Source organism: Polyodon spathula, chromosome 13, assembly GCF_017654505.1.
Source record: "Polyodon spathula isolate WHYD16114869_AA chromosome 13, ASM1765450v1, whole genome shotgun sequence".
NCBI classification, from domain to species: domain Eukaryota; kingdom Metazoa; phylum Chordata; class Actinopteri; order Acipenseriformes; family Polyodontidae; genus Polyodon; species Polyodon spathula.
Genome location: NC_054546.1, coordinates 1,068,122 through 1,085,926, shown reverse-complemented (window position 1 = coordinate 1,085,926; position 17,805 = coordinate 1,068,122). Strand labels below are relative to the sequence as shown.

At 38.8% G+C, this 17,805-nt stretch overlaps 1 protein-coding gene across 2 annotated transcripts; it reads left to right on the top strand.

Annotated features, from left to right (window-relative positions):
• The first annotated feature begins 280 nt into the window (after positions 1 to 280).
• tdrd1 (tudor domain containing 1) lies at positions 281 to 17,009 on the top strand. 2 transcript variants are annotated; one of them, XM_041267632.1, is made up of 25 exons: positions 281 to 347; positions 1,275 to 1,538; positions 1,837 to 1,898; positions 2,396 to 2,543; positions 2,754 to 2,859; positions 3,388 to 3,451; positions 4,287 to 4,376; positions 4,514 to 4,696; positions 4,917 to 5,060; positions 5,891 to 6,059; positions 6,415 to 6,501; positions 6,597 to 6,773; positions 6,976 to 7,083; positions 7,443 to 7,613; positions 7,894 to 8,160; positions 8,382 to 8,510; positions 8,638 to 8,745; positions 8,879 to 9,049; positions 9,431 to 9,670; positions 9,915 to 10,034; positions 10,350 to 10,466; positions 14,872 to 15,039; positions 15,161 to 15,499; positions 15,606 to 15,658; positions 16,557 to 17,009. In XM_041267632.1, exons 2-25 carry the CDS (start codon positions 1,313 to 1,315, stop codon positions 16,623 to 16,625), a joined length of 3,516 nt encoding a protein of 1,171 aa, XP_041123566.1. In that variant the 5' UTR covers positions 281 to 347; positions 1,275 to 1,312; the 3' UTR covers positions 16,626 to 17,009. The 2 variants fall into 2 exon arrangements, with proteins under 2 accessions (XP_041123566.1, XP_041123565.1); XM_041267631.1 differs by having other exon boundaries at positions 15,158 to 15,499.
• Positions 17,010 to 17,805: the final 796 nt, after the last annotated feature.

Genomic DNA, 17,805 nt, shown 5'->3' with positions numbered 1-17,805 from the left:
GACACTACAGTAGTACCTAATGCTATTTTAAGTAAATTAGTCCATAATTAGTTGCAAAACGTTAAAAAAAAAAAAAAAAAAAAAAAAAACCACGGGTAGCGTTTCTTTTATTATTACTATTATTGAATTTATTAAAACGGTATACATATTTAACTCATACAAGTAAAGAGGATTTACATTGTAATAAATAAATACATGTGTATACACTATGTGTACGACCGTACCCTGTCCAAGTGCGTTTGATAAATGTGTACATTGCAGCTCATTGAAACGCGCATGTGCAAAAAGAGAAGCGTGGTAAATATACTGTAGAAAACGAGGCACGCGTGCACGAAAGCGGAACTCTGGTATGTGAAGACATAATTACACGAAATATGTATATGAGTTATCATTTATGTAAAAATTTAACGTGTAACACGTTGCTTTTAAGAGAATCTCCTCGCTGCGGGAATTGTGTTGCATTACTCCTAAACAAAAAAAAAAAGAACGTTTCTGTTAGAACTGAACGTATTTATTAATATAATGTAATCTCGCAACAGTAAAAGCAGTCGTTGTTGTGAAGTCAAGAGTGCATATTAAAAATTGCATGAAATTTAGCAGAAAGTTAACAGCGGAACTTTCACTAAACTGACAATAAAAAGACATTGTGAAGAAATGCACGAGGCCTTGACCCCTAAACTGTTTGAACCAGCACAGTGCGCTCGGGCGGGATTAATTAACTACGTTTGCAAGGCTCGTGTTGATTAATTTTAAATTGTGATGTTTAAAGTTAATGCTTTGCACAAGATACAGTTAACTACGGTTATAGGCTATGTCAGTTTGATGTTGGAAATCACAGAGATTATGGCGTTAAACTAGCAATTTTCATTAAACCAACGGGTTTTTCCAGAATAGGGACTATTCTATGCAAAGCAAAGTTTAGGAGTTACCTAAAATAGCCCATTCAGTGGCACTGTCTCCTTGTCATCTGTGATTATAATAACATTGGTACACCACCTCTGTCATAGCTACAAAATACCGTATTACATTTACCATGGCATCCTTTAACAGTAACTGGTAATATATGATACATACACAGATTCCGCCATTGAATGCCCTTGGCAGGTTTCTTAAGAATTGGATAAACGTACATTGCAACCCACTCATTTTGCGTCTGGTGTCCAAAACAGAGCTCTTCGTCACCTTGAACTTTCACCTGCAGTGCTCCTGGGGGGGCGGGGGGTAGATAAAAATGGTTTAAAGCTATTGAATATGTTCTGTTTTTTGGTTTTCAGGTTGTGTTGTATAGAGTTTTGTTTTCTTCTCATGAAAGATGGCAGAGAGTAAATTTGGGCCTATCATTTCCCAGTCTGCGGGGCGCCCAAACCTGCCGCTGAGGAAGCCGGCGCCCAACCCAAATTTAAAACCAAGTAGGTCTGAGAAGGGAAGCGAGTCTGCATTGTTTGCAAAAAAGAACTTCAGCTTTTGCCAGGTATCTGAAGAGTTTTTGGCAAAAACTGGCAGTCCATCAAGAGATGCCCCTGGAGATGCAAAGAACGGTTGGTTTGCTGTAACCCCACTTATCTTTTAAAAGTTTAGTAATTTTCAAAACAAAGTACAGCACATGCTTTTACACTGCACCAGACATGGTGCTGACAGTCACAAATATATTGCTGTGTAACAAATAGAATTGATAAACAAATCAATGTTCTTACCATAGTCTTAATAACAATACCGCCATGCTTCCCTTTATATTGTAGGTGTTTTTTTTTTACTTAATTGCATTTTACATGCAGATGTTTCTGAGATAGTGCTATATAGGAAAAGTCGTTGCATTTTCTTTCATTTTTTTTCTAGTGAATAGAATGGAAACGAATAAAAGTGGAAGTGCCTCCTCATGCAATGAAGATATGTGTGCAGTAAGTAAACTGAAATGCTGGATTTGTGATATTAGAACTGTGCTTTGTGAAGGTTTACGCACAATTATTACTATTATTATTAATTGTTATATACAACATTTTGTTGGGCTAAACTGTGTGAATTACACTGCATTGTGCCAAATGCACTAAAAAGCAGAATCTAGGGGTCGATTCACGCAAATCAAAAGTAAAAGTAATATTTGGAAATTGCTAAAATAGTGCTTCGATTTATCAGGCAATACAGAGTGTACTTTAATAAATTGTTCAGGTCACAAGAGTGCAGTTCATTAACATACTGACTGAATTTAGTGGGTGATTCTCAGGTTTAAGTTGAAGTGTTTAGTGAACGGCTGTATTTATACAGTGTTACTGTTCATTTAAACTGAAGTGTTAGCATTTTTAAGCTTGGTGCCCAAATATATTGTGCAGTGCGTAACATATTAAATGCAGGTAGCTTAAGAGAGCATAAATCACAATTTTTATTTTGTTTTTGTTAGGGACTGAGTTGTGAATTAAAGCTGAACACCAATAAAGAACAGCTTTCCAGTCCCTCAGAAAGTTTGTCGTCTGCTCACAGCATGATGCAGCTTCAGTCTTTGTCCAGTCTGAAGAGTGTTAGTTTTTGTCATTTTTGTGGTCTGAAAGGTAAGTTAGTTTGGTTTTCGGGGGGGGGGGGGGGGGCATCCAGGTATACTACCCTGTGATTCAGGTATTAGCAATGCAAGCAGATCAGTAGCTAAATGCTACTTTGACTAGTAACAGGAATATGTGATAGAGTAGAACTGGCAGTGTCATTTTACAAGGCTGGAATTACCCCCTGTTTTTCTGAGTGGTTAAGGCTTTCTTCTGTTTCAGGGCCCTTAAGATGCACGCAGTGTAAAAAGACAAACTATTGCTCAGTGAGCTGCCAGAAGGAGGACTGGCCAGCACACAGACATGTGTGCAAGCAAAGATGTCCGAGGTACTTATGAAGTTCACAGGGTTGCGCCAACCCATTCAAAGTATGACTTATCTTGTGAGTTTTTAAATGTATGAATTTGCCTTTCTCAACACATAATGGTAGATTTATATAGAAATTAAGTCAATGGTCTCCAGCTGAAGGATTTGTTTAATACTGCCCTATTTATGTATTAACGTGGTGCTGTTTCAGTAATTCTAACCCTGTATTACCCTTTATGTACAACAGCTTCAATTCATATAAAGCGCTACACAGTTAATGGACCGTATCTAAAAGAGAATAAACAAACCAATCATGAAATCAGGACACACACAAAAATGCCCTTCCCTTCATTTCTAAAATATTATGACAAATTTCTTGCAGTATGCCAAGATGTGTTTGAGTAAAACAGCTACTGAGATAGAAGGAACAAAATGTAATCAGATCTGCAGTTCAATGCTCAGGTGAAAATTGGTCAAGCTGAATCGTTTTTTTTTTTTTGTTGTTTTTTTTTTCTCTTGCATAAAAAAAAAAAAAAAATGATTTACAAAGCGAGACTCCCCGGGGGCTTCCAGTGGCATTGGCAGGAAGTAGATTAAAGGGTGCTACACATAAGGTAGGATTTTGCTATTGTTTTGTGGCTTAAGTTGTGCACATATTGTACCTTTTAGTCAGGGTTGGGTCAATTCCTTTGTTTTCAATTCCCCATTCCCTTTTAATTCCAATTCACTTCACGTTTCAGTTGGAATTGGGAATTGATTGAAGAAATTGGAATTGATTAACAGGGAAGACTTGGAATTGGATGTTGATTTTGAAAATTGAGCCCAACCCACATTCTGTTTTCTTTGAGCAATGCTGCTGATAACACTGTGTAACAATTTTTTTTTTTTTTTGTTCCTGGGTAGTAAGTGTTATTTCCTAATTGCTTATGCCTCAAAAGTATAGAAAATGGCTATTATTCCCCACAAACTTTGCTTTTGTGACCAGGACAGTGATTTAAAAATATCACTATTTCCAATGGGAAAACGGGCAAATGTGTGTCTTCGTTCACATAAAGTCAGAAAAAAACAACATATGAATCCAAATTAACATGTATTTATACTAAAGTAATACAAAAATGACTACAAAAGATTTAGAAGTGCATAGTTTTTCGAGATTTACGATTTATACTGTATTTACTCCATTTTCTATACTTTTGAGGCATAAGCAATTAGGAAATAACACTTGCAACCCAGGAACAAAAATTGTGTTACATAGTGTAATACAGTCCCATTTCTAATGTGGTGTGGTGCCTGTTCCTGGTTTTGTAACTTGTATTCTGTAAAATAGTCCTAAAAGTAAACCTCGTAGAGGCTTCTTGCCAGCAATGTAGCAGCAAAACATTTACCTCGGTTTGTAATTTTTTAAAGAATTTGTTTTTTGAACCTTGCTTTCCTTGTGTTTCCTACGAGACGGCCGTTGTAGAGGCAACTGCAGAAGGAAAAAGGATGAGTCTTTCAGATTTGCAGAAGCTGGAGTTTGAAAAGGGGACTGAATTGCAGGCAAGTTGGAAACACATGTCTCAATGTCTAGCACCAAAAATGTATGAGAATAGCTTAGTACTTATGTTTTTAAAAACAGTTTCAGTTAAGTCGTTGACTGGTGATTTTTTTTATTTTTTTATTTATTTTTTTTGTAGGCAAGCGTAATTGAATTTAAGACCCCAGGGAAGTTTTTCATTCATATCAGGACTGTGGAGATCATGGAGTCACTGAGAAAAGTCACCTTGGCGCTTCAGAAGATCTACGCCAAAACAAACAGCAGTAATGACTATTTGCCTGCAAAGGGGGAAGTGTGTGCTGCTAAATATTCACAAGATCAGGTATTGTTATTAGTAGTATTAATATTTTATAGCAGATCAGGTATACATTCATGGAACTTCATTTAGGTTTTTTTTTTTTTTTTTTTTTTTAAATGCAGTACACATTTAATAAATAAACTGTACTGACATTTGCATGAAATTACCTCATGCAATAAGTAACAAAGAAAAAAAATCTATAAGCATTGGCCATAGACGTGTAATGAGATTAACTGTTTTTTAGAACTGGTATAGAGGTCTGGTGCAGACGGTTGATTCCAGTCTGAAAAAGGTTAACATCTTGTATATTGACTTTGGGAATGAAGAGGATGTTACATTGGACAGGCTTCAGCCCCTTTCCAAAGACATTGACCCCCTCTGGCCTTCTGTAAGTTAACTTTAGTATGGCTTTACTTTTTGACCTGTGTGTGTCTCTCTCTCTATATTGTTTTCTAGTAGTTCTGGGACAAATATCCGAGTATTCGAGCGAATATTTTTTGACATAGGAAAGCATAATCAATCAGACAGCAGAGTCTCTATCATCTGATCCAAAACCGCCAAACACGTCTTTGTTATCTGAAGCGAAGATAACCCTAACCCTGAATCAGTCAATGCACAGAGCAACTACTTCTAGGCAGCTTTTTCAATTCACTGAGCCACGATATTTCCCCTCGGGCATTATTTGGTCATGGTTATTAAAAACCGAAAGTTAATCGTGAAAATGTTACTTTCAACTAAAAGTTGGGATGAGGTGATCGTTCAAACTGGGGTGTTAACTCGGCAGAATCTGGTATTATATGACTTTTTTTTTTTTTAAATAAATAATATAGGATTTTTTTTTGTTTGTTTTTATAATACTGCTAGTCACAGCAGTTATGGTCTGATATCTTGAATCGTATAATCATGTATTTAATACGGTACATTTGAAAAATATTGTAGATAGCAATAGCTACCTGCTAAAAATTATCAACAAGCTTTGATACGCTATTTCAGGGGTGGCCAACCCTGAACATGGAGAGCCTCAGGGTCTTCTGGTTTTCATTCCACCCGCGTCCTCAGTTACTTAATTGAAACAATTATTTTCTTAATTGGTCAACTCACATTTTTCCCAGGTTTTTAGCCATTGCTGATTTTAAAGATCCTCACAAAGCCTGCAGGAATGTGGCTGTCCAGGTCCACCCTGACACTGATGTTTTTGTATCTGTGTATCTTTGGCAGGCTGTGCAGTGCAGGGTTGCTCAGCTGGTTCCTGTCAAAGGCACATGGAGTGAAGACTGCTGTAATTCAACAAGACAGATGCTTCTGGGCCAGGCCTGCCAAATAAGCATAGTGGAGACGTTGCATGGGGAGGCATCTTTCGCTGTTCATGTCACTCTCCCTAAAATAGGTATGTGTTACTTGCTTGTTTTTAATGAGCAGTTTTACCCTCACTTAAAGGTGAGATGTTAATCACATACAAGGATAAATCAGTGTTGCCTAAATTGATGAGCATTGCACAAACATGCATTACAAGAACTTATTTCACATGATAATAGATCACATGTTTAATCGTACCAGCAACTTGGGCTTAGAGATAAAAAATTAAAGTATGTAAAATGTTGTAGTTGTGATCAAACTAGGCATAGGGCAAAGCCATTGGGCAAGTCTGTACCATGTAAACAACAGCAAAATGTTTTTGTGAAAACTTTGAAACAAAGATTCTTGTACTATGTCTACAACAAGGTCTTTAAACTTTGTTACAGGAAAACAGTTAGACAGGTATCTGATAGAACAAGGATATGCAGCGAAGGAGGAAGATGCAAAGAAGAGCCAGGCTGAGTGTGATATCAGTAAGTTTCAGCTCCTAAGCTCCTGCTTATTTAAGAATGTATCTTTTTTTAATAATACTGGACATTAAGACTTGATTACATTTGTTTTACTGTAGATACCATTTTGAACACGGCTTTAGAAAACTATAAAAGCAACGTCCGTGAAAGGAATGAGAACAACCAAAGTCCGGTTCCTGAGCCAATTACCCTTTGCATTGATGAAACGTTTGTTTCTGTTGTTACACACGTGACTTCGCCGGATGATTTCATCCTTCAGCAGCTACAGAATGCAAGTTGGTATCAGGATCTATTGCTGATCTTACCCAATAGTTAAGAAGTGTATGCCTGTTCAAGAAACTCTCTTTTTTAAATTTCTTTGCTTTTGGAGGGGTTCAGTTTCTGCAAGTCTGTTAATAGCTCTAAGATAAAGCTTGGTTAAAAGATATATCGTGTTTTAAGATTATAAAATAGTTTAAAAATACTTTTAATTAACAGGTTTAATCCAGGAACTGCAGGCACGCCTAAGAGAACATTGTCTGCAAACATCTGCTTCTGTGGATTTCAGGCCTGCTCGAGGAACCACTTGCTGTTCACAGTTTACAGGTAACATAAGGGCCAGCATAGAAGTGGTTTGTATAAGTTTTTTTTTTTTTTTTTTTTTTTTTTTTTTTTTTTTCGAATTAGTAATTTGCTGGAACCCCAGTGCTCAATAAATGCACATCTGTACAGTTACAGGGGGAGTCACATGACCAGGAGCTCGATGGTTTGGATCTTGGTGGTCCTGAGTTGCTGATCTTGACTGGAGGCCCATGAGGAGTGGCACTTCAGTGACACCTTTTTATATTAATAATAATAGCATTGCATATTTATCTTAAAGCCAGTATAGTGATAGCATCTGCACTGTGCAGTGTATTATGTGTTTGAGGCTTAATTCAGATTTATTTCAAATCTTTCTTTCTTAGAGGACAACCAGTGGTACAGGGCCACTGTTTTAAGCTACACCTCGAAGGACAGGGTTTGCGTGGGATACATTGATTTTGGAAATTGTGAAGAGCTGAGTGTGGATCGGATTCGTCCAGTCTCTGAAAAGTTTTTGCAGTTACCTATGCAGGCAATCCCTTGTGCGCTGGCAGGTTTGTTAGTTTGGTTAAGTGTCTGTATAAAGCACATTGCCTTGGTGTTTGAATGTTAAAATACCCTGCATTGTTACAGCTTTCGGCTTGTGTAAGAAAGTCTGTCTGTTTACCCAGGGGTTTTAGGTACGTTACATGGTTATCTCTTCTACCTACCTGAATGAAACTGGCTTGGGTGTTAAGAGGAGGAACTATTTGGACTTCCATCATAATTACTATAAGAATGAAATCCAATTTAATATTTTCTGCCGTATACCAGTAATGATTTTCTTTTCTCAAGGTGTAAAGCCGATGTTGGGCGTTTGGACACCCGAAGCTGTTCTGATAATGAAGAAACTTGTGAGCAGTAAATTTCTTCAAGCCAAAGTGGTGGGCCGGAAAGAAAGAAAAGCGCTGGTTGAGCTGTGTGATGAGCACAGTGATCCACAAGCTGGTATTGCTGAACTGCTCATAGCAACAGGATACGCTTCTGCTGCCGACGAGGAGGAGGAGGAGGAGAGTAAAAAACACAAAGCTGATTCAGTTGTGAAATCTAAAGACCCTGCTTGTAAGTGCGAGATGAAATGGAACAAATAAGTGGCAATTTTTGTTTCAATTAAAAATAATCTCTCCATTTCTAAAGAAGCTGTGTCAGTGATATACAGTGCATTAGTATGTCTGTCAATAGTAATATGCTCCAGTTTGTAAGGGTCTTTGTTCTTGCAGTGTAATAATATATATTTTTTACATTTTGCTTTTTAAAATGTTTTCTTCTTTTTGTTTTGTTAGCCACTGTGCCGTTACCAGAGAAACTGGATTGGACTAGTGCTGGATTACCTGATAACCAAGCTGTGGATGTGGCAGTCAGTGTATTGCACAGCCCAGGGGAGTTCTACTGCCAGCGCTGCATTGCTAGAGGTGGTGTTTACATTGCAACACAGACTATGCATTTAATGCCAACATTTTTTGAAAGTTTATACATCCCTTTGCTGACATTTCAAATGTTTTGAGAATGATATAAAGTGTATTGCTGGTATCTTTATAGATCTGCAGGCGCTGAATGAGTTGACTGTGGAGTTATCACGGTACTGCCGTGCAGAGAGCAAGCTATTCACACCTGCTGTCGGAGAACCTTGCTGTGCCGTTTTCCCAGGTAAATATCTACATACACCAGACCATAAAGACTATAGCGTATACAATAAACCGGTCGTCAATTACAGAAAAATAAATATGTGATCCTTTAAATTAAAAGACTTGTCTAACAATAGTGTCTTGAATTACTGCAGGTGATGGTAACTGGTACCGTGCAATGGTAAAGGAAGTTGCCTCTAATGGGAAGGCAAAGGTTTACTTTGTGGATTATGGAAACATATGTGAGTTAGCAGCTGACCAGCTTCGTCCCATTGTTGCGAAATATTTGAAGCATCCGTTTCAAGCAGTCAAGTGCTGGCTAGCAGGTACTACGGTTTCTTATACAAAATGCAGCAGGGATATAGAAAATGAGCTATTCTTGACTGTTACAGAAGTACAATTTGGGACAAAGTTTTTGTAAAGAAATAAGTAACAGTGGTATCTACCTCATTAACAGTTTCCATGGTCTTTATTTAACATGTGGACCCGTGTGCACTGTCTTTAGACCTTTCAGATTGAATTGCATTTTGTTGTAATTCTAATAAGCTGTACTTTTTTTTTTTGTTTGTTTTTTTTTTTTTTTTTTTTTTTTTTACCAAACCAGTGAGAACTGACCACACATCTGGAAAAAAAAAAAATAAAAAAAAAATATATATATATATAATGTACAAGTTCAATGTTTAACTTGCAAGATGTCATAATTTCAGGTATTAAACCTGTACAAAAAGACTGGACCAAGGATGCGATTGCGAGGTTCCAAGCCCTCACAAGGGGGACTCAGCCTAAAGTTCAAGTGGTGTCCAAGAACAATAGCGGATTTGGCATTGAGATGAGGTGGAAGGAGCAGAGCATTGCCAGCATACTGGTCTCTGAAAAGCTGGCTGTTGCAGAGAATGCCAACATTGCTGTAACACCAGTGGCTGCACCACCAGCTACTCCTCACACAGGTGTGTAAAGTCTTAAGGATTTTCAGTGACCTGCACTTCCAGAAACTTCCTACTGGATGGTGTTGAATCACGTTTTATAACTTTTGAAGATTGTAGGTACTCCTTATTCTATTAAGTGATAACAATGGCTTACAAGAGTAATTTGATACAGAAGCCCAGGTTTCAAGAGAAGCTTGTAAAGCAGTTTGATTGCTGTTGTACTTTCTGTTTACGCATTGATACACGTTACATTTTTTTGGCCCAGGCGGTTCGTTTCCTCATCGGTGGAAGACGGCTGAACTACCTCGTAACGAAACTTTTCAACTGCACATTGCAGAAGTGATGAACCCCAGCTTGTTCTTCGCAATGAACATTGACAGTCAAGGTGCAGAAGCCCTAAAACATTTTGTAATCGGTTTAAACTGCTTTCGGGTTACAACACATTTTAGGTGTGTTAAGTAAAAAAGAAAACAAGAGTGGGTACCTCCCCCCTCACCCCTCACCCCTCACCCCTCTAACCCTCACCCCTCACCCTCACCCCCAACCCCCCACCCCCCACCCGTCATTGACATTATATGTTTTCCTTCACCATTGCTTATTCTACACCCCTGAAACTTGCCTTCTAGAGTAATGAAAAATGTTTTGAACTGGTGCTGTACTTGCTACCTTTGCTTTACGCATTGCATTTCCAATTGTACAGTGGATATGCAGAAGTTACAACCCCTTATGGTCGAACTGGCTGAATACTGCAGCAGCCAGAGCCAACATGCAGAACTGAAACCAAAGGCAGGAGTGGCCTGCTGTGCCAGGTTTTCAGGTAAGGACTCTGAAACCCAAACAGCAACCCTGCTTTGGATTTCCAGTGTTCATTTTTTTTTTTTTTTTTTTTTTTAAAGTTCTTTATTGTGGCTCTAAGCATTTGGTGAGACAGACTGCTGCATCTAAATTAGGTTGGAACAAATTTCCCAGGTAATTTTACTACCTGTTCAGACAACCCCACATTAATGGTTTTCTTTGTAAATGCTGGAATGTTGGGGGGGAAAAATTGACACCTGGTTGTCCAAAATGTTCATTCTGGTTTCCTGTGTCTGTGGTGGCTGTTGAAAGAAAACCGGTGTCTCATTTAATAGTAATATTTATTTTTATGTTGCGCCTTTTCATAGTGGACCACCATCACAAAGTGCTTTACAAGATACGAGACTAGGGTGCGTGAACCATGCATCAGCTGCATAGCCACTTACAAGAACATCTCGTCCGAAAGACAGGGCACAGGGAGGTTAAGTGACTTGCTCGGGGTCACACAATGAGTCGGTGGCTAAGCTGGGATTTGAACAGTGGACCTCCTGGTTACAAGCCTGTTTCTATAACCACTGGACCACAATGCATTGTGCATTTGCATTTTAATTAATGTCAGATAATACAATAACATTGCATTGACATTACTGGCAAAAAAGGATTTGAAACCTAGGGAATTCACTTTCCTGGTACTCTTGTGGCACATTTTGACTAGACCAAGCATTCCAGAGTAAACTGCCTCCTCGTTACCAGCTTGTTAATTGAAGATCTGCCTGAGTTGGGACCAGCTGTCTCTTAAAATCTCATTCAGTAGTGTTGTGGTCCTAATTGAGGGAATTACACTGTATAATCTTCACCTTTTTGAAAGATTTCACCACTTAGCAGTCAATGCATGCACAAAAGATGTTACTGTTTGTTGTGAGTAGCCTTGCACTTTGTATGTAAAAAATGTTAAGCGATGTTGCAGTTGGAAGGCATTATTCAAGTGCTTGAATAATAATTGACTGCTTGTGTCATTTGTAATACTGTATACCCCTGTCCATCTGTCTGTCGTTTCCAGTTTTGAGACTAAGCTTCCATACATGAAGCCCCTTCTTATCTTGTGTGTTGTATAAAACCAGCTGCTTATTCCCTTTCAAAAGCGGCACTTGCAGAAAGCAGGCCCTACTGTGTCTGAGTTTTTATTTTAAGTTGTACTTTGCTCTGGCCGTCGTAATTATTTTGTTAAATACAGCTGTTTTTCCTGCTGAAACTGATCTCTTGTGCAGCGTGATGAAAGAGACTTGCATTATTGAAGTATTTCTGTACAGGTTCACTTATTACTTGTCAGCGGGAAGTGACAAAAACAAAGAAGAGTTATAGGTGATTTACAGATGGTAGGAACATGTTTGCACATTTCACTCTGTACCTGAAGCTTGATTTGTTATTTTGGGAAAGCAGATGTGTCCTGAATGTAGCTGTTTGTAAATTGCACTGTGTTCTAGAAGGGCACGGGCTTGCACACTCCTCTGGGATCAAAACCTGCCCTGCTGGGATTTAGAATACCCGGTTTCACTAGGCTGGTACCACCATGTAGATAAATGCTAATGTGTTGGGTGACCTGTTTGGTCACCTGTGAAATGTGCAATGACACAGGAGCTAAACTCCAGTGAAAAGTGACCAGAATGTTTAAAGAGTAAAGAGGTGAAGGTGGGAGCTTGAGAGGCCAGTGCATCAGTAATGGAAAATGACAAGGGGGGGGTGGAGAGACTGATAAACTCGTTGAGTCGATTACCATGCCATCATCACAGCCAAGCAGCTACACCTTGTAACCCCCTGGTTTCCAGATTCTTTTAACAGCCCAAAGGCAGGTTGGCTGAAAATGGCCCTTCCTGGTCTTGGTTCCAAACCCTGGTCTAATTTTTTAATTAAACCAATTAAACCTCCATCTGGACCCTGAGGTAGTTAAGTCTCATTTTACCTGTTAAACCTGGAGTTTAATGACCCTTGAGCACCATGACTGGACATCCCTGCTATAATGTGCAGCTGAGCTGGATGGCTTTGAGCAGGGCTGACCGATCCTGGTCCCGAGAGCCACAGGGTCTTCTGGATTTCTTTCCACCAGAGTTCTCAATTAATTAATTGAACCAATTATTTTCTTAACTGGTCAACACCTAACATTTTCTTCCACTTATTCAGCCATTGATGATTTAAAGATACCCAGAAAACCTGGAGGACTGTGTCTCTCCAGGACCAGGAAACCTTGGAGAGTATTGAATTCCAAGGCAGTTTATCCACCTTCTCACAATCTTTTTGGCGGTTTTAACTCTGCATACAGTAAATGTTCCCCTTGATCTTAATGGAAGCACTCTAGTTTTACATACAGGACAGTAGTACAGTGATGTTGTCTCCATGCAGACCAGGAGTGACAGAGGCATCTGAGTGGGGAACTGGCCACGAGGAGGTGCTGTATACAGCACAATAAAGACATGTTATGTTTTTTTTCAGCATTTTTATGTAATGTTTTGACTAAACATTAGACAGGCGTCTGTTATAACAAAGACTACTCTGTCACTGCTGTGAGGCTTAGCAGGTACAGACCAGAGGTTGTGAAGCAAGATAACGTAAACATGTGGTGTGTTGTGTGGTTTTTTTTTTTTTTTTTTTTTTTTAAAAGAAAATTCGAATAGCGTGCAGATGTAGTGTCGCTGGCTGTGGATTATGTTAAATTACCAGAGTCTTGCTTAGGCTAACCTCTAGTATTCCAAGTACTTTTTTTTTTCTTCTCTGGAAACAAGTGTTTTCTTTTAGCTTCTTGTTGTTTTATTGGTCATAGCAGTAGTTGAAAATTAACCTTACTCAGTCGTTTCTCTAAAGTTGTAATAGATCCTGTACTTTTTTAAAACAGCTGTTGCAAGTCATATTTCCCAATCAATTAAAAAGATAAAAGCAGTCCACTTTAATAGCAGCTAAGGGAAAAAACAAAAAACCAGACCACCTTTCTAAAATGCTTCACTTCCCGTTTTGGGGATAATGCATGATCTGACAGTTTCTTAATTGGGCCTATTTACAAGAGATAATGCATTGATATACCACTTTTATATATATATATATATATATATATATATATATATATATATATATATATATATATATATATAATTAGGGTGGCATGGTGGTTAGCGCTGCTGCCTCACAGCACCAGGCTCCTGGGTTCGATTCTGGCCTAGGGGTCTGTCTGTGTGGAGTTTGCCTCCCACAATGCAAAGACATGCTGTTCAGGTTGCTTGGTCACTCTAAATTGCACTGTGTGTGTGTGGTGCCCTGCAATGGACTGGCGTCCCGTCCAGGGTGTAGTCCAGCCTTGCGCCCTGTGTCTGCTGGGTTAGGCTCTGGCTCACCGCAACCCTGTAAAGGATTAAGCGGTTAATGATAATGGATGGAAAATGTAATTATATATATAGGGTTAGGGTTATATATATATATATATATATATATATATAATATATATATAATTAGTTTAAAATAAACAATTTAGTCAAAATCCTCATTGCTGCTTGTTCTATTAGAAACTCTATTGTGTTGTACCTGATTCTGATCTGCTTTTCACTGGGTAAACCACTGCTTGTTCAAGTGCCTGCAAACCAGAAAGGTTCTGGTTACAAGTTCCAGTAAACAGCAAGGGTTCCTTTTTCCAAAGTTGGGGAATGCATGCTTCAAGGGATGTGCAGTTCAGTCTGTACGTATTCTTGGAATTTAGAAGAAGCTGGTAATTACATTTGATTGTACCTTTTTTAATTATATGTCGTGAAGCAAAACCTTTTCAGCAATGTAACCGTAACGTCTCCCTGTTCCCAGGGGGTGTGTTCATTCTGTTGGGCATGCTGATACGCAACACTGTATGGTTTTTGCAAATTTGCTGTCTTTAGTGACTTGTAATCAGAATATGATCATTCCAGCTCAAGTGGATCACAGGGGGTTGGGAAGCCTTTGAAATAAGGTTTAATGATACTAAGGCTATATGCCTAGGTCATTCTCCCCCCACCCCCTCAAACAAAAAAAAAGGTCATACCTCAGAAAATATCTGAGATTCAGTGATACATTAAGGTGACATTTGTTTCCATGTGGTTGTTGTGTGATTGCTTGTCTTTCAAAGAAGATGCTTGGTGACAGTGCAAAAGAATCCGAATACAGTATGCTTGCTGCTTTGTGGTGTCAGGATGCCATCGCCACTCCAGGCTGGCAGACTTGGGTGGCTTTTACAATTAAATGTGCATATCCTGTGAGAGGCTGGAAAACCTTGTAATATTGTGTAGGCTTTTAGTAGTGCCATACTGGCAGAGAGATTCTTTGCTATGATGCAAATGAATGATGTCACGATGTTTAAATACATTTAAATCGCTGGATTAAATGTTACTAAACTTGCATTCTTTTTTCTTTGCTATTAGGTGATGAGAACTGGTACAGAGCTATTGTTCTGGAGACGTTTGACACTGCTGCAAAGGTTATTTATGCAGATTATGGAAATTCAGAAAGTGTTGAATATTCCAGCATTCTCCCCATTCAAGAAAAGCACTTGGAGCTCCCTTTTCAAGTTGTGAAGTGTGCACTTGCAGGTACTGTTAAAATATTGAATGCACGTGTACAGTATACGCACCTACAGTATATGCAGTGTGTGTCATATAGATATATATAAATTATAGACACATGTTTTGTTTCCCTCCTTTCTTCAAGCAGCACAAAAAGAGAGCCCTGGAGAGTGGCCACAGTCGTCCATAGAGCAGTTTAAAACACTGTTGCAAGGCAGGAAGGCATTTGCATCAGTGCAGGACTTTGATGGAGATTTGCACACCGTTAACCTGAAGAGCTGTGCAGAGGATGGGTCTGTTAATGTGGCTCAGATGATTATGGAGGATTTATCAAAATCCAATCGTAGAAGTACTACTCCAGAGAGTGTAGCTCAGACGATTGTGGAGGATTTAACAAAATCCAATCGTAGAAGTACTACTCCAGAGAGTGTAGCTCAGACGATTGTGGAGGATTTAACAAACTGCAGTGCCGCTCCAACAACCACTGGTATACTAGATTTTCTTTTCTTGATTTTTAATATGAAATTCTCAAGCTTCAATGTGCCATATAGTAATCCTTTAAAAAGAAAGTAAACTGAATGTTGTTTTTGCAGAGCCTCGGCCAACCTGTCAGACAAAGTGTTGCTGTGCACACCTGAGCCAAAAAGTAAGGCAGTATTTTACCTTTCTTAAATATTTATAAATATTCTTTTGGTACAGTATATGGAATCTCAAAGGTTTGTAAATCTTGATTGTAAAAATATGGTGTGTGGTGTGTTTTTTTTTTTTTTAAATGACCCCTTTTGTAATTCTGAAAGTTGCTGCTGCCTCGTGTTCAGACCCTTCTAACTCAAACATCCTTTGAAGCAGTGACTGCCAGCAAGCAGGGTTCAGTAAAACATGCACGCTGAAGGTGTTGGTGGCCTACATGGCTGCATGTTCAGGTGACTTTTTAGGTATCTTGATTTTCCAGTGTGGGCACATTACCCACGTAATCCATTTACTGACCTCTGGAGAGGGGGATTGGTCTGCGACTTGCCCATAGGTAAATAAATATATATACCATTGTCTTCATATTTGCTACTTTGCTGTATTCTATGATTCCTTTAGTCGGCTTCCATTGCAGGTGTTGTCCAGTGAAAGTCTTTTCATAGCCACATTTCCACATGTCAACAGTACAGATCATTTGATCAGAGATGCCATTCTCCTTTCATTATGTCCAGGGATGTTTTTGTTCTCAATTAAACCCATTTCTGGTTTTACCTGAGAGCGGTCGGAGAATGTCTGTGCATGTAGGTTCTCTCTACCTTTTACCTGAGAGCGGTCGGAGAATGTCTGTGCATGTAGGTTCTCTCTACCTTTTACCTGAGAGCGGTCGGAGAATGTCTGTGCATGTAGGTTCTCTCTACCTTTTACCTGAGAGCGGTCGGAGAATGTCTGTGCATGTAGGTTCTCTCTACCTAGGGTTAAGGAGCAATGGCAGTACAGCATGGAGAAGTTTGCATTGCATACATTAGCACTGTATTTCCACAACCTTAAGTCTGATTTTTCATTTCTCTTTACAGGTTGATAAACTTGAAAAGCTTCTTCTAATGGTGGCAGACAAACTCCTGGATCCCCAAAAGAATTGCTAAGTGTGCAAAGCGTATTTGCAAATGTAGTGGGACTCAATGGGCACTGCTTCCTATGTTCATGGCCACGTTAGCTCGACCTTGTAAAATCTTAAGTTTGAATGAAACGATTGTTGGTGGAAATTATTGGGCAGAATTGTGCCGTTGCATTTTATTTTAAGGAAAAAGCATTAAAGCTGGTAAAAACAATAACTAACTGTAAGCAGTTGGAAGAAGCCCTTGTCCCAGTACCAGCACTCCGTGTTTAAGTTTAAAAGGTTTTTTTTTTTTTTGGTTTAGTGTCTATTGGTCTTGAACAATGAGAGAATGATAACACATAGTTCAGGCAGTTTCTAGGCCTCTGTGCAAGTTTGCCCGATGCTAATCGGGTGCCATTCACCGGGGGGGGGGGGGGGGGGGGGGCGCTTGTATAGCACACAAAGTTTAGTTGCGGTTGTACTCTGCGAATGCTGTTACTTCGAGATGTTTGTTCAAAATAAAAGTGCATTCTCAAAATAATATTTTCATTTATTGCTGAAAACCGTTGCAACCCCCGATCCAGCCAAGCTTTGACAATAAACGGTTCAGTGAATATAATGCTTGCTTCCATTCTTAAACTAGTCAGCACCTTGTGTTTACTACACTGATATGTGTGTTAAAATAAATAGGAAAAATAAAGAAATACATAAATAATTGAGCTAATAGTGTGTGCATGCTCTCAGCAAATTCTGTAGAATCATACAGAAAGTAATGGTAATAAGTAGGGTTGACTTACAGAATACATCTCTAATCCTAGGTGGTAAACCAGGTATACATCCAGGACCGGAATTACAGGTACAAGTCAAAGTGATGTAAATTGTAGGAAGATAAAGTTATGTTTTTTTTTTTGTTTGTTGTTGTTGCAGTGTTTAATAAAATGTTCTTTCACTAGTAAGTGTGGTGTTTTCCTCTATTTTGTGTCGGATTTTCAAATTAAAGTTTCTGGTTGTCATCTAAAGCTAGTTTTCTAACAATTTTTTTACTATACATGGTAAATAGTATCAACAGTGAAGTTGTATTTGTTTTGCTGGTATCTCTGCCCTGAACGTAGCTGACGCCATGCTTGTGCTCAGACCTGCTCCTGTATGTTTGAAACTGTTATGAATATTGCATACATGCATTCTTGTATAAACCAGCTGTTGGTATGTAAAGCAGGTCACAACAC